Source organism: Oncorhynchus keta, chromosome 10 (assembly GCF_023373465.1).
Source record: "Oncorhynchus keta strain PuntledgeMale-10-30-2019 chromosome 10, Oket_V2, whole genome shotgun sequence".
Taxonomy (NCBI): Eukaryota; Metazoa; Chordata; class Actinopteri; order Salmoniformes; family Salmonidae; genus Oncorhynchus; species Oncorhynchus keta.
In genome coordinates, this window is record NC_068430.1 from 83092592 (window position 1) to 83119291 (window position 26700).

The 26700-nt window shown below is 42.5% G+C and overlaps 1 protein-coding gene across 38 annotated transcripts in view; it reads right to left on the minus strand.

Moving 5' to 3' along the window:
* LOC118383727 (myosin heavy chain, fast skeletal muscle-like) overlaps nucleotides 1–26700 on the minus strand; it is a 144971-nt gene that overhangs the window by 1503 nt on the left and 116768 nt on the right. For 5 of the 38 annotated variants that reach the window (XR_008146108.1, XR_008146105.1, XR_008146106.1 and 2 more), the window contains 29 exons: nucleotides 14271–14331; nucleotides 14032–14130; nucleotides 13592–13695; nucleotides 12212–12350; nucleotides 10394–10512; nucleotides 10084–10233; nucleotides 9819–9989; nucleotides 9354–9657; nucleotides 8931–8995; nucleotides 8757–8844; nucleotides 8523–8640; nucleotides 7430–7553; nucleotides 6832–6968; nucleotides 6269–6524; nucleotides 5810–6052; nucleotides 5294–5470; nucleotides 5052–5197; nucleotides 4783–4873; nucleotides 4088–4477; nucleotides 3840–3966; nucleotides 3534–3652; nucleotides 3183–3379; nucleotides 2864–3047; nucleotides 2614–2779; nucleotides 2261–2385; nucleotides 1791–2099; nucleotides 1366–1569; nucleotides 1090–1215; nucleotides 788–958 (listed from right to left, as the gene is read on the minus strand). Coding sequence is in view for 1 of the 38 variants with exons in the window: in XM_052528555.1 (XP_052384515.1) it covers nucleotides 788–958; nucleotides 1090–1215; nucleotides 1366–1569; nucleotides 1791–2099; nucleotides 2261–2385; nucleotides 2614–2779; nucleotides 2864–3047; nucleotides 3183–3379; nucleotides 3534–3652; nucleotides 3840–3966; nucleotides 4088–4477; nucleotides 4783–4873; nucleotides 5052–5197; nucleotides 5294–5470; nucleotides 5810–6052; nucleotides 6269–6524; nucleotides 6832–6968; nucleotides 7430–7553; nucleotides 8523–8640; nucleotides 8757–8844; nucleotides 8931–8995; nucleotides 9354–9657; nucleotides 9819–9989; nucleotides 10084–10233; nucleotides 10394–10512; nucleotides 12212–12350; nucleotides 13592–13695; nucleotides 14032–14130; nucleotides 14271–14331; nucleotides 14508–14600; nucleotides 14767–14875; nucleotides 15128–15155; nucleotides 16136–16292; nucleotides 16495–16641; nucleotides 17034–17249 (5460 nt within the window). In the remaining 37 variants the exon portion in view is untranslated. Of the gene's footprint in view, nucleotides 1–787; nucleotides 959–1089; nucleotides 1216–1365; nucleotides 1570–1790; nucleotides 2100–2260; nucleotides 2386–2613; nucleotides 2780–2863; nucleotides 3048–3182; nucleotides 3380–3533; nucleotides 3653–3839; nucleotides 3967–4087; nucleotides 4478–4782; nucleotides 4874–5051; nucleotides 5198–5293; nucleotides 5471–5809; nucleotides 6053–6268; nucleotides 6525–6831; nucleotides 6969–7429; nucleotides 7554–8522; nucleotides 8641–8756; nucleotides 8845–8930; nucleotides 8996–9353; nucleotides 9658–9818; nucleotides 9990–10083; nucleotides 10234–10393; nucleotides 10513–12211; nucleotides 12351–13591; nucleotides 13696–14031; nucleotides 14131–14270; nucleotides 14332–14507; nucleotides 14601–14766; nucleotides 14876–15127; nucleotides 15156–16135; nucleotides 16293–16494; nucleotides 16642–17033; nucleotides 17262–17394; nucleotides 17441–17857; nucleotides 17961–26700 lie in introns of those variants that run through there. The other 33 variants (XR_008146102.1, XR_008146099.1, XR_008146094.1 and 30 more) reach the window with 17 other exon arrangements.

Genomic DNA, 26700 nt, shown 5'->3' on the forward strand with positions numbered 1-26700 from the left:
CATTAGAAGGTCCAATACAATGTAATATTATTCATCCACTGTTTATGTTCTTAACCCCTAGATGTACAACATGGGCCTGGGAGGCTCACAGGGATACTGGTCGGCCCACTATTCCAACAATTATTTTAATTTAAGTCAATTCTTCTTGTAGTTATAATATATATGACTCTTTTTTTATTTGACCGATTTTGTCGTGCATTTAGCAGTGCATGTTGCAGTACCAGTATGGCCAATAGAGGCCGCCACACACCTCTTTTAATGTTATGAGTTTGCTTCTGTTATGGGGGATTGCGAAGTTTGCCAAGTGAGTCCACAGCAAGACAGAAGCACCGACATAAATATATTTTTAAGGTAAGTGAGTGGAAAAGCACAATTTTCTAATGTTTTTATGTTCTTTCCCAGCAGCCAAGACCTGATTGGTCCAACCATGCACTGCTGAAGTCATAGTAAAACTGTGTGGATAATATTTATATCTCCCTCTAAAGTAAGAGTTGGGTTCTGATATTATGAAGGGGTCCCTGATGCAAACACATTTGGGAACTCCTGATCTAGGTGGGTTAATGTTCTTTCCCAGCAGCCAAGACTCCATTAGTCCGACCATGCACTGCTGAAGTCATTAAAACTGTGTGGATAATATTTATTCTCTCCCCTGAGTTGGGTTCTAGGGGGTGCAAAGGTTTGGGAATGAGGTGGGAGAGAAAGTCATTACATAATTCTCCTGTGTATTTTACATTATCAAATACATTTCCAGCAAACTGTCTTTCAATCCACCCTGCTGGTAACTCACCCTGGACTCCAGTTTCTGGAGCTGCTTCTTGCCTCCCTTCATGGCCAGATTCTCAGCCTCATCCAGGCGGTGCTGCAGGTCCTTGACTGTGACCTCCAGGTTCTTCTTCATCCTCTCCAGGTGAGAACTGGTGTCCTGCTCCTTCTTCAGCTCCTCAGCCATCATGGCCGCCTAGAAAAGTAGTTTGTTTAATTTATGCACCCAATCATAACATCCCTCTGAGATCTTTTTGTTGTTCTTAACCAGCCCAGCTACCATTGTCACATGGGGACAAATCAAGTTGATGTAATTAAAGGACTCACATCAGTGATGGCCTTCTTGGCCTTCTCCTCTGCATTCCTGGCCTCCTGGACGATGTCGTCCACCTCTCCCTGCACCTGCACCAGGTCAGTCTCCAGCTTCTTCTTGGTGTTCAGAAGGCTGGTGTTCTGAAGGAGGAAACAAGACGGTTTGTTTAGCTCTAAAGATAACTTACAAGGCTGAAATGATTCAACTCTCAAAGCAAGCATTGTCCAATTCAAGGTGCGTTTAAACGGTATGCTTGGTTGAGTTTCATTAGAAATGGCTTTGACCCATACCTGGGAGTGCAGCAGTCCAACACGCTCGCTGGCGTCTACCAGCTCAGTCTCAGCCACTTTGCGGCCTCTCTCTGTCTGCTCCAGAGCAACTCTCAGCTCCTCGATTTCAGCCACCATCAGACCGTTTCTGCGCTCCACCATGGCTGCCTGCTCCTTCATGTCCTCTGCAACACGGACGGCGTCATCAAGGTGCAATTGGGCATCCTGGGGTTCACAATGACATACGTTCATTAGGACTTGTGGAAGTAGAGGTGATAGGATGGGTGATAGAAATGTTCACTGGGAAGAATTTCCCCAGTATCGCTACCTGTCTACAGCACATAGTTCACTCTATTTAATTCCTCTGTTCTATTATTTTCTACAGATTCACAAACAAATCCCTCTCCATGTTCAGGTGTTTGAACCTGATGTCCCAGTCCCTTTACCTTGAGCTGTCCCTGGACGTTCCTCAGCTGTTTCTGGGCCTCAGAGGCCTGCCTGTTGGAGTGGCTCAGCTGGATCTCCATCTCGTTCAGGTCTCCCTCCATCTTCTTCTTCACCCTCAGGGCATCATTCCTGCTCCTGACCTCAGAGTCCAGGGTGCTCTGCATGGAGTCAACCACCCTCTGGCTGTTCCTCTTGATCTGCTCCATCTCCTCATCCTTCTCAGCGATCTTCCTGTCCACCTCACCCTTGATCTGGTTCAGCTCCAGCTGCACACGCAGAATCTTGGATTCCTCGTGCTCCAGTGTTCCCTGGACAAACAGAAGCAGTCAGGCCAATTGTGTTCAATACATTTGGATGTAGGAATTAAATATATATGACTACAATAAACTCCAATACAGGGATTATTGGACTGTAGCTGGTGTTGGCCAGTGTAACACTGCTTTCCCCATCAAACAGCTGTAGTTTGTACCTCAGCCTCCTCCAGAGCGGTCTGGATCTCAGACTTCTCTGTCTCCACAGTCTTCTTGGCCTTCTCCAGCTCATGGATGCTCTTGCCAGTCTCTCCGATCTGCTCAGTCAGGTCAGAGATCTCCTCTGCACACACACACACACACACACACACACAGGAGCAGTTTAGACTCATGGAATTTTATTACATCACCAATGTACTGAAGTTGATATCGAATCATAACTGTTCATTAATTAACAGCATTTCATATGGTCCTACAAATGTAATTGCGCTCAACTTCCTACTGTTGTTAAAAGAAATAGCGATTACAAGTAAAACAATATATACAAATAGAACTGCTGTCAAATGCTCACGTTGCAGGTTCTTGTTCTCTCTCTTCAGAGTCTCCAGATGATCCAGAGCCTCCTCATAGGAGTTCTTCATCTTGAAGAGTTCAGTGCTCATAGAGCGAGCCTCCTTCTGAGCTCCTTCCAGCTCAGCCTGGCCCTCCTCATACTTCTGCTTCCACTCTGCCAGAACCTAGGAGAATCCATGGGATTTTCATTAGAAATATGCAAAGATTGTACAATTGATTAAAAAAAATATAGGTTTATTCATTTTCACCTTGTCAAAGTTCCTCTGCTTCTTGTCGAGGTTGGCGGCCAATGCGTTGGCTCTCTCAACATCAATCATGAGGTCCTCCACCTCTCCCTGCAGCCTCTGCTTGGTCTTCTCCAGGGAGGCGCACTTGGAGTTGGTCGCCTCAATGGTCTCCTCAGCATCCTGCAGACGCTGGGCCAGCTTCTTCCTGTTGGACAACAGAGGGTGGTTTTATGGTGTGAAACATATGTTACAATACATATTGATGTAACATTTTCTCAGAGCCCCCTACCACCCTCACCATCCACACCATATCTGAGTTTTTGTGTTGCGTGCGACTCACTTGGCCTCCTCCAGCTCCTCTGTGCGCTGGATAGCATCAGTTTCATACTTAGTCCTCCACTGAGCCACCTCACTGTTGGCCTTGGACATGCCGCGTTGCAGCTCTGCCTTGGCCTCCTGCTCCTCCTCAAACTGCTCCCTCAGGAGGTCACAGTCATGGCGGGCAGACTGAACACCGTGGGCCAGTGCGTTTTTAGCCTGTGAGAGAGAAAGACAAAGACAGATTAGAGAGAGAGTCAAACAAATGACAGTTGAAGTCTCTGAGGGTGGAGAGACAGTAGGAGTCTGAGGGTGGTGTAGTCACTGTCTATGTAAAGATATGGCTCTAAACTCTCCATCTTGAGTCCCTTACCTTGACCTCCTCCTCAATCGCCCTCTTCAGCTCCTCCACCTGCTGGGTGAAGGCCTGTTTTCCTCTGGTCAGCTGAGACACCAGGGCTTCCTTCTCCTCCAGCTGGCGGCCAAACTCACCTGCAGGGACAGAGGAACATCTTGTTAATAGGGTCTCTGTTCTCTAAGATTGAAAATGTATTTTGAGGTATCATAGGGCAATGTTAGGTGGTGAATAGTACAGTAGAAACTATGTGGATATAGCCCCTAATACATGTTGTGTTCTACTGAAGGAAAGCATTGGCTTGTTGTTCATTGTTGATGGTACCATTTTCTGTCAGGAGTCTGGCCCTCTGTCCGCTGATGTCGTTGACCTGGCGAACATTCTCATCATTCTTAGTCTTCAGCTCACTCAGCTGGTCCTCAAGAGTACGGCACATCTTCTCCAGATTGCCCTGTTAGTGAAACATGTTCCATCATTACTTTATATACATGACTCCTGTCAACTTCAGTTCACTTGAATGGTGATGTAGTTGACCCTCCTCAACACTGCTTGATCAAAACATCACTACTCACCTTAGCCTTGGCGACGGCCTCCATGTTGCTGGACAGGTCATCAATCTCCATCTTGTACTCGCTCTTCTCCTTCTCCAGCTTCTGCTTGACGCGCTGCAGGTTGTCGATCTGCTCCCCGAGCTCAGCCACACTGTCGGCCTGCTTCTTGCGCAGAGCGGCGGCTGTGGCCTCATGCTGCAGGGTGGACTCTTCAAGATCACGACGCAGCTTCTGGAACTCAGCCTCACGCTTCTTGTTCATCTCAATCTGAGCAGCAGTGGCGCCTCCGGCCTCCTCCAGCCTCTCGCTGATCTCCTCAAGTTCCCTGGAGAGATCGGCCCTCTGCTTCTCAACCTTAGCCCTGGCAGCACGCTCAGCCTCAATTTCCTCCTCCAGCTCCTCAATACGGGCCTAGAACAGGGGTAGGAGCAGGGGGATGAACACTACAATACAGTTGAAACAATTGAACTCCACAAAATAATAATAGTATGTATATTTTGCATAAATGTGTTTAATACGAATCCAGTTACACTAATATATTCAGCAGACAGTGTCCCATTTAGGAACCAAAACCACAATGTTAAGAAACACCATCTTCCAACCTACTCAGCTGTCAGAAGCCACCTGGAAAAATGTATGCTTACCAGAATAATGTTTTTCAGGAAATGATTCAAGTCTGTGCTTTTCTGTACTGGAGTTTATATCCTGTACTGTACCTGGAGTTCCTTGATCTTCTTCTGCAGCTGAGCTCCCAGAGACTGTTCATCCTCAACCTTGCTGAGGAGCTGGGTGGTCTCAAACTCCTTCCTAAGAAACACAAACACATTGATTGCAGAGTTGGTTTTGTTTCTATAGTGTAAAGGCAGAGGATATACCATTCACTTTGCTTTTCAGAATCACATGCAAATAATAATTCATAATAACAAGTATTAGCCAAGAACAACCATTATAGCAGATAATACTGTAGTCATTTGTTTGTGTTTACTTCTTGATTTTCTCATCAGCTTGCTGCTTGTCATTCTCCAGGTCCATTATGGACTCCTGGGCCAGTTTCAGATCTCCCTCCAGCTTTCTCTTGGATCTCTCAAGGTCCATACGGAGCTTCTTCTCTTGCTCCAGAGAACCCTCAAGCTAGAAGATAAAAACACATATATTATTAAAATCTAAACATCTGAAGATAATATCATCTTACATACTATCATGGCCAAAATGTCAAACTCCACTCACGTCGTCCACTTGCTGTTCCAGCTTGGTCTTGGCCTTGGTCAGAGTGTTGACTTTGTCCTCCTCTGCCTGCAGGTCATCCAGTGTCTGCTGGTGGGCCTCTTGGAGGGCTTTCTTCTCCTTGGTCAGCTTGGCAACACTCTCATCCATAGACGCCATCTCCTCTGTCAGGTTTTTAACCTGTAAATGGCCACAACATAATTATACTTCACCATAAAGGGGAGATTTAGTTTGTTATATATTGCATTCATTTAATTTAGATTAAAATGTAATCAACAATTACTGCACTGTAGATTCAACACTAGATGGCAGTGTTCACCACGCCAGTGTACTGAATGGAAGTCATAAATGAGGTTGATCAGAACATGCAATGAATGTGGGGAGTACCATTCAACTGAAATTCTACTATTGTGTCTTGATTTTTCCTGCACCCACAATACAACTTCAATTCCATTTCTGTTAAACTATGTTTTGAGTTGATTATTGCTTGGTTAGACTGTCTATGGTAAGACACAAGACCTTGTTTTCAGTGGCGTGCTTCTCCTTCTCCACTTTGGCCAGGGTGAGCTCCAGGTCATCAATGTCCTTCTTCAGCTCAGAGCACTCATCCTCCAGCTTCCTCTTCTTGGCAGTCAACTCAGCATTGATCTCCTCCTCATCCTCCAGCCTCTCGGTCGTCTCTTTGAGTTTGGCCTCCTGCTGGATCTTGCTCTTGATGAGCCCCTCACACCTTTCCTCAGCATCGTTCAGACTCTCTCCTTCCTGGTTTCAGAACAGGAGAAAATATCAGCGACCAAACTTCCTGTATCAAAATATACACTTTAGTCAAAAAGGTCAGAGCAAATTAATAGACATTCATGAAATATATACAATATATAACATGGGCAATAAAAATATGTGAGTTTGCAACATACTTTACAGTGTGTGTGTATTCATGTATATTTAAATGTGCCCATACGAGGGTCATTGTTCACTCACAGATGCGACTTGGAGTGCCAGGTCGTTCTTCTCCTGCGTCAGGGCCACCAACTTCTCCTCCATTTGCTTCTTTGTGGACAGAGCCTTTGCCAGGTCTGTCTTCATCTTCTCATAGTTCTCCTTCATGTTGGCCAGCTCCTTCTCAGTCTCAGCGCTCTGCAGCAGGGGCTTGATCTTGAAGTACAACTTCATCCATGGCCAGGTTTTGACATTCATGAATGAGCGGATGTTGTACTGGATGGCGAAGACAGACTCTCTGGTCGACAGAAAGGACAGAGTGGCATGGTGAGTGACATGCTTAAAGCTACATTCTGTGACTCGAAGAAGAACAAAATGGGGCCCCACACCACTGTTTGTTTACAGCTGAGGAATGGGGCGAGGGAAATGTAACCCCTATTAAATTCATAGACATCGTGTAGATGCAAGGACTGACAGGTCAGTCATGTTAAGCTCAATAAGCATTTTATATACTTTAAGAATGAATGGGTAAATACCACACATTTAAATGACAGTTGAACAGGTGGTTGACAGAAAGCTTTGCCAAGATGTCTACTATTCCTCACCTCCTCTCCATCATCTTGGTGAACTCTCTCCTCATGAGGAATCCACGGCTGAGAGCCTGGACCATGCCGACCAGAGCGGCCAGTTTCTCATCTCTCATCTCCTCCAGGACACCCAGCAGACCGGCTTTGAAGAACACCTGAGACACAGGTTAACATGGTCAATGGAACCACAGATAGAACACCACTAGATTGATTTAAACAACATTAACTCTGCAATGGTTACAAACAAACCATGGGAGAGGTTGTGTCTAAATTGTTAGTTATTGTACAGTTGTAGATTAATAATGTACACAGATACAGATAACTGCAGCCATACCACTCTAACACAATGCACATGATGATGAGTTTAGTTTCTCTTCTATACTTGTGGTGCATTCCTGAAGATAAAAACACAATGTTTTTTCACCTTTTCCATTAGTTAAATGAAGAAGAAAGAACAAAAGGATGGATAGATCACCTGGAGAGATTTTATACGGTACGGGTTTAACATTTTAAACATAGTTGACAACATAGTGGTCAAAACACAACTACAATGATAATTTAAACCCGGACCATATAAAATCTCTCCAGTCAGCTTTTCCTGGGGGTTTTGACTGACCTTGGTGTGTCCAAACTTGTAATCCTCGTGATTCACATCAATGGACCCAAGCAGCTTCTCAGAAGCCTTCTTGTTGTCCATGAACTGGCCCTCAGGGATGACACTGGCATTCAGTACTTTGTACCTGAATGAGGAGACAGTTTTAAAATATGCCAAGTTGTAATTGGTTGGTTGGTTATACAGTGAGGTTCATAATGATCGGCACCCTTGATAAAGATGAGCAAAATAGACTGTCTGACATGAATAACACAAATACTGAGCTATATTGTCTGGTCTAAAAGCTTTTTGGATTAAAACAAATATGTATATAAAAAAATAAACCCAAACCTACTGTAAAATATGGTGGTGGATCTCTGATGTTATGGGGCTACTTTACGTCAACTGACCTGGGGGCCTCGTTAAGGTCAACGGCATCATGAACCCAGTACCATGACATTTTAGCCAAAAACCTGGTTGCCTCAGCCAGGAGGCTGAAACGTGGCCACGGGTGGGTATTACAGCAAGACAATAACCCCAAGCACACATCAACATCCACAAGGAAATGGTTCATCAACCACATAATCAACATTTTACTATGGCCATCTCAGTCTCCAGACTTGAAGCCCATTGAAAACCTGTGGTTTGAATTGAAGAGGGCCGTCCATAAGTGCAGACGATGGATATCAAGGATCTGGAAGGAGGGTCCAACATCCCTCCCATTGTGATCTACAATCTCATACAACATTCTAGAAAAAGACCATTGTCCTCGTACTGAAAGCAGGGGTGCCAATCATGATGAACCCTATCTTGAATTAAAATAAGAATTGTTAAACAAAATCTCTTTCTCTGAGAAAGAAATAATAATATTGTCATAAATGTTTGACCGTACAATATAGCTCAGTATCAGTGTTATTTGATTCAGTCTTTTCTGCTCATCTTTATCAAGAGTGCCAATCATTTCTGTGTGTGTGTGTGTGTGTGTGTGTGTGTGTGTGTGTGTGTGTGTGTGTGTGTGTGTGTGTGTGTGTGTGTGTGTGTGTGTGTGTGTGTGTGTGTGTGTGTGTGTGTGTGTGTGTGTGTGTGTGTGTGTGTGTGTGTGTGTGTGTGTGTGTACCTCTGCTTGAAGTCAGCATAGATGATTCTGCTGGGGAATCCCTTTCTGCAGATCCTGATACCCTCCAGTACACCATTACACCTGAGCTGGTGGATAACCAGGAAGTTCTCCATCAGACCTGGTAAAACAAAACAAGTCTCTTTTAATACTAATAAACAGGTTATAGATTGGGATCGTTAAGGTTACTGATACTGTACTGATAAGATGACATATTTAACTCAATATTTCTTGTACCTGGAGTCTTTGACTCGTTGGGGATCAGGCAGCGCACAAAGTGAGGATGAGTGCTCCTCAAGTTGGTCATCAGCTTATGTAAGTTCTCCTGTAAGAGGGTTACAAACCATTTTCTCATTTATGATAATCAATGCACCTTTTGAAGGACTGAATCTACACATTTCAAAAGCTCACCCTGAACTGGGAGGACACAGTCTGCATGGAACCACCCTTCTTCTTGCCTCCTTTCTTGGCTTTATCTGTTAAAATGGGGAAAAGTTAAAGATAACTAGAAAAGTACATTTCCTAGAGCGGGTGGAATGAATATAAAAATTAGAAGATAATGTAAGAAATCTAGAGTGGTCTTGTCTTCAGCAAGCACACTAATTATAAACCAGATCATCTCTGATTAACTTCACACTTATCAAGAGGCAAATGCTGCCAATGAGATTATGTTAAATAAGTCCTACTACATGATTAAATTAACCAAGTCTATGAGTAAATCAACCTAGTAATAAACGTTGAGAAATTGTGATACATTCTAAGACTTTAAAGAACATTTGGGTCTGAGTTGTAACTTGCGCTTAATTAAATATTGTGACGTGATGCTAGTCTTACCCTCAGGAGGGGGAGGTGGATACAGGGCAGCCAAAATTTTGACTCCTGACTTCCCGTACAGCTGACAAACTGAGTCATTCAGGGGGTCCTTGTTCTTCTCCAGCCATCCAGTGATGTTGTAGTCCACAGTGCCGGCGTAGTGAACCAGGGAGAAGTGGGCCTCTGCCTTGCCTTTGGCAGGCTTGGGCTTCTCAAACGCCTTTGTTTTGCCAAGATGCTGGGCGTACAGCTTGTCCTTGAAGGTAGTGTCTGAAGACTTGGGGAACATGCACTCCTCTTCAAGGATGGAGAAGATGCCCAATGGCTTTACGAAAAGAGATGTATATCAAATTAGTGATATTTCCATTTAGGATCACATTTATTCCTTTTGCAAACATTCTATTTGCGGATTACATTCATTTAGGAAACATTGAGTTCTCAACAGTCAGATACGTTGTACCATTATAATCCTCACAGACATCTTACCTTCTCAATAAGCTCAATGCAGGCAGCCAAGTCCATGCCGAAGTCAATGAAGGCCCAGACGATTCCCTCCTTCTTGTACTCCTCTTGCTCCAGGACGAACATGGTGTGGTTGAAAAACTGTTGCAGTTTCTCATTGGTGAAGTTGATGCACAGCTGCTCCATGCTGTTGTACTGTTGATGGAGTTTTAAAAGGGATCATTTCATCATACAAGACTGTAATCCATCTCAATCACATCTAATTGTCTTGTTCTGGTCTCATACTCACATCAAAGATCTCAAACCCGGCAATGTCAAGCACACCGATATAGAACTGCCTTGGATTCTTGGTGTCCAACATCTCATTGATCCGGATGACCATCCACAAGAACATCCTCTCATAGATGGACTTGGCCAGAGCACTGACTGAGTTATTAACCTGCAATGATAATACCTCAAATTAATACATGAGATATTGACCATGTCTGGTGATAAGACCTTGGGATAAACAGCATCACAATTTTAAAAAAGCAATGCACTCATCCCCAAAATAATTCCTGTGCTCAGAAAATGTTAGATGCTGTGTTTGGCAGTCTTACCTGAGCCACAGTCTGTCCCTTGGTCACATACTCGTTGCCGACCTTCACTCTGGGGTAGCACAGAGCCTTCAACATCTCAGCTGAGTTCAGGCCCAGCAGGTAGGCGATTTTATCAGCCACTGGAGAGAGAACCAACAACAACAGACTCAGGGACACAAGATCACTTGTTTCTGATGTCACACTGACAAAATAGTTTGGATAACTTTTGTTAGGTTTTGATTTCCTCCCATATTCATAATTTCAAATCATTTCTGGAGTTTAGAATTTGGTTTCCAAAAACTCTCCTGCATGACTTTTGTAATGGAAATTCTCCACTAAAAGACGAACACTCAATGTAAACGAATCCTACTTTATTAAGAGTAACATTGTTCGACTAAAATGAAAACAATGCCTTCCGCTAAGGAGAAAGTTATCATGTTTGTTTTGCATGTTTCTCAACCTTGCAATAGGGGTAAAAGCAGAACATTGTTTGAGAGTGATCCATGTGTATTAGCAGTAGTGATTGAGAGGGTTTTCCTACTGGAAAGATGTCCTAGTTGAAGGAAACTGATAACTCGTGTTCTTCTGAAAGGGGAAAGAAAACTCACTTAATGGTGTTCAATGACCTTTGCTCTGACTTTCTGGTGAGGCCTGATCACTCAAAGGCTAGAGACACTGGGTGAGAGTTCAGTATAATATGTAAATGCTAGTAAGTAGTGTATTGCTGTTGTTGTTTCACATCTCACCAGATTGCGTCTGCTGTTCTCTGACTCCCTGACCTTGTAACTCTGCCATGAGGTTGCCGATATGATAGGGGGAGCATAAGCCAATTTGCAAACAGTTGTAATTCTCTTTGACATTTGAAATGGTTTGAACAGTTGTGATTCTCAGGTGAGAGTTTCGTCTGCTTGGGGATATTGAAATCGGGACATTATCAAGGGCCATCCACATTGACAGGCATGAGTTCCATGTGTACCATCGTGAGGATAAACTGCAACGCTATCTTAAGAAGAAAACAAAGAGACGCCAGAAGAATGAGTGCTGGAAGGGAGGAGGGGTGGTCAATCGTTACCTGTAACTGATTTAGGATTGTCCAAAATGGTTTATTTGGGGGTATTAGGTTGATTGTGGGGGTCTGCACACTTTGAAATGTTATTTAGTCATTTAGACTAGAAATTGAGATACTGATGTGTCACTAACATGCCACTGGCGACAGTATAAGACAAGGACAAAGTTAATGCTAGAAATATCATATGAATATACTATATGTTGACATGTAGTACATGTATACACTCCTGTCTTTAGATGTACATTCTGCCAGTGTCTGTGTGTGAGTCTTAAATTCAAGTCATATATTCAAGAAGCATGGGATCATTTATCAGTAGTTTAACATATGATTGGGAAAGTGGAGAAGGAGAGAAAATGATTAAACATGTATTCTTTATCTTCCCTGTTCAAGGCCATATGTCTTCTAGGTGGTGGGGAACATGTGAGTGATCACCGTTTCAGATGAGGGACTAATTATTTGACTTGACCACGTTTTAGTATGTTTCATAAAGTGCCCTCGTAGCAGTGATTCATGTGTTTTGGGTCAGAATGATCTTTGTGCAACTGTATTTGTGGCCGATGGCAAAGTACAAAGGGGGCCTGTCTCTGAGACAGAATATTTCCACAAGAGTGAGATAGGAGTCATATCGTAGAGCTAACTATATAGATTGTGAACTATTGCCGTATAAAACTGTCATAGCTTCACTGTTTTGTATCATAATATAAATTGCTTATTCTCAAATAGCTGTTTGTGTATGAGTCTGAGTCTGAGTGTCTCTGAGTGGGACTCACCCTCTGTGCCGTCTGGCTCGGCCTGCTCCTCACGCTGCTTCTGCTTGAATTTCAAGTTGCCATGGTGCACTACAGCTCCTGTCAGCTTGTAGATTCCAAGCTTCTCCTCATTAGTGAAGCCCAGGATTGTAATGGCTTCCTGGCATTAAAGAGGAAGTACAACAGAGATGAACTGAACGGTAGTTCGGTCAGTTACGCTACAGTTCTGTGCTGCTCACTGCAGAACGAATGGGATGGATAGATTTGACTCTTGGCCAACACATTAGTAGATGGCAGCACAAAATGAGTTTTACACAGTTCCACAGGACACATAGTGGCGCTCTCTTGTGGATGTCTTAAATATATGTGCCTCAAGGTAAAGTGTGAAGGAATTAAGTGTTCCTTTACGTTCATGCTTAATGTGACTAGGGGGCAGTATTTTCATTTTTGAAAAAAAAACGTTCCCGTAGTAAAAGGGATATTTTGTCAGGACAAGATGCTATCAACCAGATAACTCTTTCTCCGTATTCCCGAAGGTGTCTACAGCATTGTGACGTAGTTTTCCGCATTTATGTTGAAGAATACCTGTAAGTGGCTACATTGCGCAAGTGGTCACCTGATGCTCCCAGAGAGATTCTCGCGTAAAATACAGAGGTAGCCATTACTCCAATCGGTCCTACTGAAAAACTAATTGTCCCAATGGATATATTATCGAATAGATATTTGAAAAACACCTTGAGAATTGATTATAAACAACGTTTGCCATGTTTCTGTCGATATTATGGAGCTAATTTGGAAGATTTTTCGCCGTTTTCATGACTGCAATTTCCGAGCGATTTCTCAGCCAAACGTGAAGAACAAAAGGAGCTATTTCGCCTACAAAAATAATATTTTGGAAAAAAGGAACATTTGCTATCTAACTGGGAGTCTCGTGAGTGAAAACATCCGAAACTCATCAAAGGTAAACTATTTCATTTGATTGCTTTTCTGATTTCCGTGACCAAGTTACCTGCTGCTAGCTGGACAAAATGCTATGCTAGGCTATCGACTAAACTTACAAAAATGCTTGTCTTGCTTTGGCTGTAAAGCATATTTTTAAAATCTGAGATGACAGGGTGATTAACAAAAGGCTGTGTCTCAATATATTTAATTTGTGATTTTCATGGATAGGAATATTTTCTAGGGATATTTATGTCCGTTGCGTTATGCTAATTAGTGTCAGGCGATGATTACGCACCCGCATGCGGGATGGGGAGTCACTAGACTAACACAAGGCATTTAGAATCAAACAAAAAATACATGAAAATTCCCACCAAGTTGGAATTTCACAGTACATTCAGTGTGTATGGTGGTCCTACCCATTCCCTATCTAGAGTTTGGTTAACCCTTTGTTTGACTCACATCTGTGGCATCCAGCTCTTCATTGTCATTGATGCTGGCCACAGCGATCTGTCCCTGACTGCACATGGGGAAGTCGTAGGGGTTGGTGGTGAGAAGCGCCAATTCTGTGGACAGCGGAGAACAGCTTGTCAGTTAAATCTCTTAGAATTCTGCTGTTCTAACTTTACAGTATCTCTCCCTCTTTACTCAATAGATGGACTCAAGGATACATGTAGTATATAATGAATAGCATCAAAAGAGGAGACTGAGACTTGTGGACTAGTGCATCACAGTGCATTACTTGATAGATATTTCCCAGAGACCTGACTCATGTCTAGATGCCTTGTTACCTTGGATGTACTCATTGTAATAGTATTATTAGTGTGGACTATGAAGATTTTTAACAAGTTCCACAGATGGGGGTGGGAATAATTTCCCCACGAAACTCTACTTTGTCGTACCAACTAGCTCAGGTTTGTGGCCTGTCATCATCTGGAAGAAGATGTGGTAGCCTCTCTCATCGGGCAGCTGGAAGGACACTCTGGACTTCTCCAGCAGGTCTGAGAGAGGAAGAGAGAGTGAGAGAGAGAGAGAGAGAGAGAGAGAAAAAAAAGATGAAATCAAATTTGATGATATGATCTCCTAAAAATAATCTGTGTGAATTTAGGAAAGCGTTGAGAAACAATCAAAACCAACTCACAGGTCTCAATATCAGCTTTAGCCAGTTTACCAGCCTGGAAGTGAATCCTGATGAATTTACCCTGTAGTAGAGCATGGGGGGTTAGAAATAGGTCAACAAATGATTCTAAACTTTTACTTTGATAGACCCCTTTAAATGTTACAGTTTGTTGGACATCTATTGATTTAACAAAAGGGAACTACTGAAATAAATGTTTCCAATATGAGGTAACTTCCACAGTATGCCCTTCATACTTACAAAGCGAGACGAGTTGTCGTTCCTCACTGTCTTGGCATTACCGTAAGACTCCAGCAGAGGGTTAGCTGCAATGATCTGATCCTCAAGAGACCCCTGATTGAGACAAACACAAGTTTCTCAGAAACGGGAAAAGTGGTCAAGTTTGTTTTTCTCTATGACTTGAACAAATTTCTTGAAACATGATTCACAGCTGGAAAAAAAGTTTGCTCAGAAAACCAAACTGAAATGTGATTAAAAGTCAAACATAAGAACAACCTACCTGCATTTTGTTGGGGTCTGCTTCCTTCTTGCCACCAGACACTGCAATGGTGGCAAAGTACTGGATGACACGCTTGGTGTTGACAGTCTTTCCTGCACCGGATTCTCCACTGGTTTATATGACAGAGAAAGAGGGGTTTTAGTTACATGTTTGAGTGTCAGATTGTCTTTCACTAAGAAATGGCATTGAAAAATACCTGTTTTCTAACATAAGTAAATCATTAACAAATATTCCCTTTCATGGACTCGTTATTACACATAACCTGATGCTCTAATCCAACCATAATGTCATGTATTTCATCACACCAAGTGACACCACAATAGAAATACTTCCTCAAGTGACATTTTAGTAAACAACTTACGTAATCAGGACGGACTGGTTCTCCTTATCTGGAACCAAAAAACACATTGCTTATCATACTCAAGCAACATTATGGGTACATTATTGCATGCGCATTCATTTAATTTTGGAACATTTTCCAGCAAATTGTTCTAACCTAGATAAGAAAACTCTGAAGCATATTTGAACTGGATTTGTTTTGATTTTACACCCAACTATCCATCCGTCCATCCATCCATCCCATTAGCACTTATGGACTTTGAGATCTATATACACTTATGGACATCCATAGTGCTCCATTTTTATGGATTGTCTATCCATGTGAGAGAAGACGACTCGGTCTTGACCTTTAAGTCCGGTGAAATTCTCCTGTCTTAGCTGGGTTCCTGTATGAACTTAAGCATTCTCTCTCTCTCTCTCTCTCTCTCTCTCTCTCTCTCTCTCTCTCTCTCTCTCTCTCTCTCTCTCTCTCTCTCTCTCTCTCTCTCGGAGGAAGACCTGAGCCCTAGGGCCGTGCCTCGGGACTATCTGGCTTGATGACTCCTTGCTGTTCCCAGTCCACCTGGTCGTGCTGCTGCTCCAGTTTCAACTGTTCTGCCTGCGGCTATGGAACCCTGATCTGTTCATCTGACGTGCAACATGCTGTTTTTTGACTCTCCCTCTCTCTCTACCGCACCTGCTGTCTCGACCTCTGAATGCTCGGCTATGAAAAGCCAACTGACATTTACTCCTGAGGTGCTGACCTATTGCACACTCTACAGCCACTGTGATAATTATTTGACCCTGCATGTCATCTATGAACATTTGAACATCTTGTTTGGCCTTAATGGCCATATACTCCTATAATCTCCAGCCAGAAAAGGACTGGCTACCCCTCAGAGCATGGTTCCTCTCTAGGTCTTTTCTTAGGTTGTCTTGGGTTTCAGGCTGGGTTTCTGTATAAGCACTTTCTGATATCTGGTTATGTAAAAAGGGCTTTATAAATAAATGTGATTGATTGATCCATCCATCCATCCATGAGATTTCGTACCAATCATCATGAACTGAAAGGCGTTGTCAGACACGGAGAAGATATGGGGTGGAGCCTCCACCCTCTTCTTCCCTCTGTAGGCGTTGACAACCTCTTCATCATACACAGGGAGCCACTTGTAGGGGTTCACCGTGGCACAGAAGAGCCCAGAGTAGGTCTGGATGAAAGCATAATTCATTTAGATTAACAAAGTCAGATTGACATTTACCTGGATTTATGTGAGGATGTGGGTGTACTTTGGTAAACTGATGTGGGTTTACTGTATTGAAAATGTTTTGGTTTCTACCATTTAATTATGTGTAGTACTGTATGTGTATATTTATTATGTTCATGTGTGTTTGTATGTGCAGGTTTCTTACATAGATCATCCATGCTGCATAACGCTCTTTGAGGTTATACAACACAGAGGCTTCATTCAGGTAGGTCATCATGGCCATGTCCTCAATCTTGTCGTACTTAGGGGGGTTCATCTCATAGATGTCTGCCTCTTTGAACTCTTTTCCTTCCTGAAACAGTCAGAAATCTAGATTATACACAGATCAAAGTAGACATGACTGAAGGATTTTTGCTCATTAAATACAAGTTTAATCATTTAAAAAATATATATCCACATTTAATCCAACTACTTTGTTATCACCCACTGACACATAACTGGTGATTCTTGTCGAGTCAACATTCTATTTCATTTTTAAATAGCAGCAATTAAAAGTATGTGTTTTAAGGTGATACACTGGTCTAGTCATCATGAGAAATTACATATCATTTTTTAAGCATTAAAATGTATGTCTTTGAAGTTTATATTCTGCTTACAAAAACATTGGAAGTTTGTTTTTGCACTTTTCAAGAATTAGAGTAATTGCACAAACTTGAACTTGAATACTTTTCAGATCAGGCTTACCTCCTTAGTGCCGTCAGGTTTCGTGACTGTTACAGTACACTTCCCGTCGGCCCTGGCAGTGACTAAACCCTTAAGGTACAGCTCCACCTTGTCTGTCACATAGCAGGCGTTCTTTGAATCAAAGGGTGTGGCTTGTGCCTCCATCCGCTCCTTCTCAGATTTACGGAGGTATATGGCAGCCTTGCCGTAGGCTTGCATCTCAGCGTCCGTACTCATGGTGACGGATAACTAGGAAAGAGATGAAACAAGAAACATGATTGACTCTGTGGTGCTTCCTCCCCAGTCAACAGAGTTAGGTGAGCGGTATCTCGAACCAAATATTCTCATCACTTTTTATGTGAAGAGTCAAACCATGTCTCACCTTCTTTTTCCCCTCCTACAGATGAATGTGTACTTCTTGGAGGACCCTGTGAAACATGAGAGTGTTGTGAAAACACACAAGTCTAAAGCCTTATCATTTATCCCCTGAAGGGCTAGAAAACATTTAACTCAATCATTACATGTCAAATTCAACTACAGGTGCAACTGGTCACTTTACTTTACTCCACATCCAGACATTGTGTCAGGAATTCAAATAAATTCCCATAAAACCCAGTTACATTCTAGAACACCCTTTCAAGTGCAGGAGCACCACTTTGACTGTAAATGAAAGTCACAGATTTTAGTAAAACACATAATAAAAATACATTATTTTTAATGCCACTTGATTTAATATAGTAAAATCTTACAGAAGTCAATTCAAACAGTGCAGTTAGCTACTGCCTCAGATGCTGAGTACAAAGATGAGATAAATGTACAAATCTAAGGAGGTGGAGAGGTCTTACCACAGAGGAAGAAGGTATCTGACTCATGGATGCTGGGGCCTCAGCCTCCTTATATCTGGTTGGAAGTGCCAACCAAGCAAAAGTTAATTATGGACCACTCTGGGAAAGGACATGAATTGTATGAGAGAGGTGTTTATTTCTGTGTCTCACTAGCCCCTCCCACTTCCAGGAGCACCACTCTCCCATTACATTACTCTTAAATGACACGTTTTTCTAATAATTGAATTTCACTATATTAACATAAATGAGAGATTTCATACCTAATAGTTATGACAATATCAAAAGTTTGATTAATCAAATTGATTCCAATGTTACTACCACTGACCCTCAAATACTGTAATGGAATCCCTGTTGCCCCAATATCCTGAAATAGTTTTTATAAAATCTAATCTGATCTTATTTAGTTCCAGTTTAGTGGCATTAATCCTCATCAACAACTGTATATATACAGTACCAGTTAAAAGTTAGGACACACCAACTCAAGGGTTTTTCTATATTTTTCATATTTTCTACATTGTAGAGTAATTGGTCTCTCTCTCTCTAACACACCTGCTGTCTCTAACGCTGAATGATCGGCTATGAAAAGCCAACTGACATTTACTCCTGAGGTGCTGACCTGTTGCACCCTCTACAACCACTGTGATAATTATTTGACCCTGCTGGTCATCTATGAACGTTTGAACATCTTGGCCATGTTCTGTTATAATCTCCACCCGGCACAGCCAGAAGAGGACTGGCCACCCCTCAGAGCCTGGTTCCTCTCTAGGTTTCTTCCTAGGTTCCTGCCTTTCTAGGGAGTTTTTCCTAGCCACCGTGCTTCTATATCTGCGTTGCTTGCTGTTTGGGGGTTTAAGCTGGATTTCTGTATAGTACTTTGTGACATTGGCTGATGTAAAAAAAAATGGGTTTCTAAATCAATTTGAATTATTGATTGATAGTGAAGACATCCAAACTATGAAATAATGCATATGGAATCATGTAGTAACCAAAGAAGTGTTAAACAAATCTAAATGTTTTATATTTGAGGTTCTTCAAAGTAGCCACCCTTTGCCTTGATGACAGCTTTGCACACTCTTGGCATTCTCTCAACCAGCTTCATGAGGTAGTCACCTGGAATGCATTTGAATTAACAGGTGTGCCTTGTTAAAAGTTAATTTGTGGAATTTCTTTCCTTCTTAATATGTTTGAGCCGAACAGTTGTGTTGTGACAAGGTAGGGGTGGTATACAGAAGCCCTATTTGGTAAAAGACCAAGTCCATTTTGTGGCAAGAGCAGCTCAAATAATCAAAGAGAAATGACAGTCCATCATTACTTTAAGACATGAAGGTCAGTCAATGCAGAACATTTCTGTAGCAAAAACCATCAAGTGTTGTGATGAAACTGGCTCTCATGAGGACCGCAACAGGAAAGGAAGACCCAGAGTTACATCTGCTGCAGAGAATAAATTCATTAAGAGTTACCAGCCTCAGATTGCAGCCCAAATATATGTTTCACAGTTAAAGTAACAGACGCTTCTCAACATCAACTGTTCAGAGGAGACTGTGTGAATCAGGCCTTCATGTTCCAATTGTTGCTAAGAAACCACTACTAAAGAACTCCAATAAGAAGAGACTTGCTTGGGCCAGGAAACATGCACAATGGACATTAGATCAGTGTAAATCTGTCCTTTGGTCTGATGAGTCCAAATTTGAGATTTTTTGTTTCAGCCGCCATGTCTTTGTGAGACACAGAGTAGGTGAACGGATGATCTCTGCATGTGTGGTTCCCACCATGAAGCATGGAGGAGGAGGTGTGATGGTGTGGGGGGGCTTTGCTGGTGATACTGTCAGTGATTTATTGAGAATCCAAGGCTCACCTAACCAGCATGGCTACCACTGCATTCTTGTATTGGGCCAGTAACCAAAATGTTGCTGGATCGAATCCGCGAGCTGACAAGGTAAAAATATGTCATTCTTCCCCTGAGCAAGGCAGTTCCCCAGGCGCCGAAGATGTGGATGGTGATTAAGGCAATCCTCCGCACCTCTCTGATTCAGAGGGGTTGGGTTAAATGTCGAAGACACATTTCAGTTGAATGCATTCAGTTGTACAACTGACTAGGTATCCCCCTTCCCTTCCCTTTCCCTTCAGCTATACGCCATCCCATCTAGTTTGCGCTTAGTGGGACTATCATTTGTTTTTCAACAGGACAATGACCCAACACACCTCCAGGCTGTGTAAGGGCTATTTGGCCAAGAAGGAGAGTGATGGAGTGCTGCATCAGATGACCTGGCCTCCACAATCACCCGACCAGAACCCAATTGAGATGGTTTGGGATGAGTTGGACCGCAGAGTGAAGGAAAAGCAGCCAATAAGTGCTCAGCATATGTGGGAACTCCTTCAAGACTGTTGGAAAAGCATTCCAGGTGAAGCTGATTGAGAGAATGCCAAGAGTGTGCAAAGCTGCCATCAAGGCAAAGGGTGGCTACTTTGAAAAATCTAAAATCTAAAATCTATTTTTGATTTCTTTAACACTTTTATGGTTACTACATGATTACTACAAATAACTATTGTTAATTAATAGTTTTGATGTCTTCACTATTATTCTACAATGTAGAAAATACTAAAAATAAAGAAAAACCCTAGAATGAGTAGGTGTCCAAACTTTTGACTGGTACTGTATGTTCACCTTGTCACACCCTGATCGGTTTCACCTGTCTTTGTGCTTGTCTCCACCCCCTCCAGCTGTCACCCATCTTCCCCATTATCACCTGTGCATTTATACCTGTGTTCTCTGTTTGTCTTTACCAGTTTGTTTTGTCAGGTCTTACCAGTGTGCTTTCCCATCTTCCTGTCCGCTCAAGTTTCGTAGTTTCCCCGGTTCTGACCATTCTGCCTGCCGTTCTGTACCTGCCTGACTCTGACCCGATTACGAACCTCTGCCTGCCGTTCCGTACCTGCCTGACTCTGACCCGATTACGAACCTCTGCCTGCCGTTCCGTACCTGCCTGACTCTGACCCGATTACGAACCTCTGCCTGCCGTTCCGTACCTGCCTGACTCTGACCCGATTACGAACCTCTGCCTGCCGTTCCGTTACGTACCTGCCTGACTCTGACCCGATTACGAACCTCTCCGTACCTGCCTGACTCTGACCCGATTACGAACCTCTGCCTGCCGTTCCGTACCTGCCTGACTCTGACCCGATTACGAACCTCTGCCTGCCATTCCGTACCTGCCTGACTCTGACCCGATTACGAACCTCTGCCTGCCCTTGGCCTATCTTTTGCCTGCCCCGTTCGGTCAGTAAACATCTGTGATTCTTGCTGTCTGCATCTGGGTCTTATCCTGAGTTCTGGTACACATATTATTTCTATGATTGAGCTTGTAAACACTATGATTTAGCTTGTAAACACTATGATTTAGCTTGTAAGCTGAACTGTCTCCTCACCTCATGCTTGTGACGGAGTTGGCCGTTACCTCGTGCTTTGCTTAGTATGACTTATCACCCTGATGGAACAATATTATATGAATAATATGAAGCTAGAACAGAAACACTGAGGCTTTTAACTACACCTCAAAAAACTGCAAATTCTAATGCGTAGTTAAACTATACACACACATACATACATACATACATACATACATACATACATACATACATACATACATACATACATACATACATACATACATGCATACATGCATAAAAGTATGTAAACCCCCCTTAAAATTAATAGATTTGGCTATTTCAAGCCACACCCAATGCTGACAGGTGTATAAAATCGAGAACACAGCCATGAAATCTCCATAGACAAACATTGTCAGTAGAATGGCTTTACTGAATAGCTCAGTGACTTTCAACGTGGCACCGTCATAGGATGCCACCTTTCCAACAAGTCAGTTCATCACATTTTTGCCCTGCTAGAGCTGCCCCGATCAACTGTAAGTGCTTTTATTATGAAGTGGAAATGTCTAGGAGTGACAATGGCTCAGTCGCGAAGTGGTAGGCCACAAAAGAACACAGAACGGTACCGCCGAGAGCTGATGCACGTAAAAATCGTCTGCCCTCAGTTGCATCACCCGCTATCGAGTTCCAAACTGCCTTAGGAGGCAACGTCAGCACGAGAACTGTTCGTCGGAAGCTTCATGAAATGGGTAGTCATGGCCGAGCAGCAGCACACAAGCCTAAGATCACCATGCCCAATGCCAACTGGAGTGGTGTAAAGCTCGCCGCCAATGGAGCAGTGGAAATGCATTCTCTGGAGTGATGAAACACGCTTCACCGTCTGGCAGTCCGATGGACGAATCTGTGTTTGGCAGGAACGCGACCTGCCCGAATGCGTAGTGCCAACTGTAAAGTTTGGTGGATGAGAAATAATGGTCTGGGGGTCTTTTCATGGTTCGGGCTAGGCCCCTTAGTTCCAGTGAAGGGAAATCTTAAGGATACAGTATACAATGACATTCTAGATGATTCTGTTCTCCCAACGTTGTGGCAAAAGTTTGGGGAAGGCCATTTCCTGTTTCAGCATGACACTGCCCCTGTGCACAAAGCGAGCCCCATACAGAAATGGTTTGTCAAGATCGGTGTGGAAGAACTTGACTTCAACTCCATCAAGCACCTTTGGGTGTTTGAACATCACTGCCGACCTCACTAGTGCTCTTGTGGCTGAATGGAAGTAAGTTCCCTTCAGCAATGTTCCAACATCTATTGGAAAGCCTTCCCAGAAGAGTGGAGGTTGTTATAGTAGCACTGTTCCAACATCTATTGGAAAGCCTTCCCAGAAGAGTGGAGGTTGTTATAGTAGCACTGTTCCAACATCTATTGGAAAGCCTTCCCAGAAGAGTGGAGGTTGTTATAGTAGCACTGTTCCAACATCTATTGGAAAGCCTTCCCAGAAGAGTGGAGGCTGTTATAGCAGTAATGTTCCAACATCTATTGGAAAGCCTTCCCAGAAGAGTGGAGGCTGTTATAGCAGTAATGTTCCAACATCTATTGGAAAGCCTACCCAGAAGAGTGGAGGCTGTTATAGTAGTAAAGTGGAGACTTACTTCATATAAATGCCCATAATTTTGGAATGAGATGTGCTACGAGCAGGTGTTCACACACTTTTGGTCATGTAGCGTATTAATTTACAGTTTGATAGTTGTCCCATTAGTATCTATTTGATATTTAGCATATCTTTGATATTTTAAGTATGCATCGTGCACCAATATTGCTTTTTAAAAGCCTGTTATATGAAATGAAGTGCTCTGATTTGCTGTCCCCATGTGCAACTCTGTGACTTCTAGGAAGATTTTAACCCCAAAATGTCTCCAAGTTTTCATCATAATTGTATCATTGCAAGTTATTTGGTTGTTTTGACAAATGCATGTTGGAAGATTTATTATTTATGTCATGTGATTCATTTTAAGGTCAAAGTGAACTGAACTCTCGTTTAAATATGATGAATCTGTTAATTTAAAATATTTTTTTCAAAGCAAACATTGATTATCTAACAGTCAAATCGAGGTGTAAAAGAAGGTTCTACTCTTTTTGGCCATTTTGTGGTGGAAAACTGAGCGGGTCGAGAATAACATGTCAAACCTGTTACCCATAGATAGACAGGCTTGAAATGTTTTCCCAATAAAACATTTTTTGTGAAGCTTGCTTTCAATTGCCCTTCCCTGTTGCACTCCGCAAGCTTGTCACGAGGGGACTCATGTGTCACGACTTTCTCCGCATGTCGGTTCCTCTCCTTGTTCGGGCGACGTTTGGCGGTCGACGTCACCGGTCTTCTAGCCATCGCCGATCCACCTTTCATTTTCCATTTGTTTTGTCTTGTCTTCCCACACACCTGGTTTCAATCCCATCAATTACATGTTGTGTATTTAAACCCTCTGTTCCCCACATGTCCTTGTCCGGTATTGTTTTTTGTAAGTGCTTGTGCACGTTATGTCTGGGGTTTTGTCCCATTATGATTATTGTTTTGTTCACGGTGATTTTTATCATTAAACTGCGCAGTTGGAACACAGTCTTTGCTCTCCTGCGCCTGACTTCTCTATCGCCTTACACGCACGCCTTACATCAGGGCTGATTTCAGATGACCCTGTTACGGTCCACCCTGATATCTTATTTGGCACTTAATATGCACTTATTATAGTATTTATTTAGTTGAACCTCTTGAGATGGGAAAACATGTGTTTTATTAAGTTGAACTTGTTCTCTTTCTGATGGAATGTTAAAATTAGGTGAAAAAACGTTTTCATTCCAAGTTTCACAACCCAAAAGCTCATTATGTGGAAGGACCCATGTTTCACTACCCAAAAGGGTCTCATTATGTGGAAGGACCCATGTTTCACTACCCAAAAGGGTCTCATTATGTGTAAGGACCCATGTTTCACTACCCAAAAGGGGCTCATTATGTGGAAGGACCCATGTTTCACTACCCAAAAGGGGCTCATTATGTGGAAGGACCCATGTTTCACTACCCAAAAGGGTCTCATTATGTGGAAGGACCCATGTTTCACTACCCAAAAGGGTCTCATTATGTGTAAGGACCCATGTTTCACTACCCAAAAGGGGCTCATTATGTGGAAGGACCCATGTTTCACTACCCAAAAGGGTCTCATTATGTGTAAGGACCCATGTTTCACTACCCAAAAGGGTCTCATTATGTGGAAGGACCCATGTTTCACTACCCAAAAGGGGCTCATTATGTGGAAGGACCCATGTTTCACTACCCAAAAGGGTCTCATTATGTGGAAGGACCCATGTTTCACTACCCAAAAGGGTCTCATTATGTGGAAGGACCCATGTTTCACTACCCAAAAGGGTCTCATTATGTGGAAGGACCCATGTTTTACTACCCAAAAGGGTCTCATTATGTGGAAGGACCCATGTTCCTATTGAAGATTCTGGAGGCACTTTTATTTGTCTCACATTTCAGTTGGCTAAAACGGTCCAGTAGGATTCTTATGACACATATCACCAGTACAGTATTTCAATAATCTTATCCACTCATATTGCTGACAGCGATATAACTGCCTCAAACGTTTATTACACTCTGAAGTGAACTGCTTAGCAGCTGAGCTGGCTTCAATGATGACCTTTTATTTATGACCTTTTCTGTTTGGCCATGAAGTTTCTGAGACCACAGAGCATCACTCGGGGCAACATAATCATCCCCTGCAAAGGGATAAAAGTAAGAAAATAAACATGGCAAATGATTTCCTCTGGTCTGAAACGGCACCAAGAACACTGTTAGAACTCATTGAAACATTACACGTGTGATATGAAACATTTGGTGTAATAGTTTGGTCCTGTGTGACTCAGTTGGTAGAGCATGACACTTACAATGCCAGGGCTGTGGGTTCAATTCCTCTAGAGGGACCAGTACAAACAAATATGAAAATGTATGCACTCACTACTGTAAATCCCTCTGTGATAAGAGCATCTGCTAAATGACTTCAATGAAATGGGAAAATATGTTAAGTTAAGGGACTGTCTGTAATGTGAGGAGCCCATATTTACACAGTGTAAATCCACGAAAACAAGAGGCCATCTTAGAAAGTATGTGTTTTATAAAATACTGCCTATTCTAACACAGATATCAGAGAGGGCAGTTATTACACCGTGAGTAGATACAGATATGAAATACTCTACAGTTCTGGAACCTAATAAGTTAGGAACAACAAAACAACGACAAAAAAGTTCCATTGGAATTCCGAGAAGAGAGAGGGGGCAGGGGGGTTAAACTCTGATAACACACAGGCACTTAATGAATGGTAGAAGGGGTTTGCTCATTTGTTCTCAAGTACTGAAAATGTGGCATATTTTGAGGAAGAATTTTATAAAGCCACATGTTCCCTGAAAACTAAACTTGAAAAAAAAACTATGTCAGAGCCCTCTTATATCTAGCATTTTATTTAATGTTCCCAACAAAAGAACAGAGTTTGGTAGGAAGTAATTTTATACAATGTTCCCATCAAAAGAACAGAGTTCGGTAGGAAGTCATTATATACAATGTTCCCATCAAAAGAACAGAGTTCGGTAGGAAGTCATTATATACAATGTTCCCAACAAAAGAACAGAGATTGGTAGGATATAATTTTATACAATGTTCCCATCAAAAGAACAGAGTTCGGTAGGAAGTCATTATATACAATGTTCCCAACAAAAGAACAGAGATTGGTAGGAAGTCATTGTATACAATGTTCCCAACAAAAGAACAGAGTTTGGTAGGATATAATTTTATACAATGTTCCCAACAAAAGAACAGAGTTCGGTAGGAAGTCATTTTATACAATGTTCCCAACAAAAGAACATAGTTTGGTAGGAAGTCATTTTATACAATGTTCCCAACAAAAGAACAGAGTTCGGTAGGAAGTCATTTTATACAATGTTCCCAACAAAAGAACAGAGTTCGGTAGGAAGTCATTTTATACAATGTTCCCAACAAAAGAACAGAGTTCGGTAGGAGTGCTTTTAGCTTTGCTGAACTATCATCGTGGAACATTTTACACAGCTATTTTTCATGTCTCTCCAGGAATGTTCATTTGGGTTCAAGTCCTGGCTCTGGTTGGGCCACTCAAGGACATTCAGATACTTGTCCAGAAGCCACTCCTGCGTTGTCTTGGATGTGTGCTTAGGGTCGTTGTCCTGTTGGAAGGTGAACCTTCACCCCAGTCTGAGGTCCTGAGTGCTCTGGAGCAGGTTTTCATCAAGGATCTCTATGTACTTTTCTCCGTTCATCTTTGCCTTGATCCTGACTGGTCTCCCGGTTCCAAACTTCTTCCATTTAAGAATGATGGAGGCCACTGTGTTCTTGGGGACCTTCAATGCTGCAGACATTTTTTGGTACCCTTCCCCAGATCTGTGCTTCGATA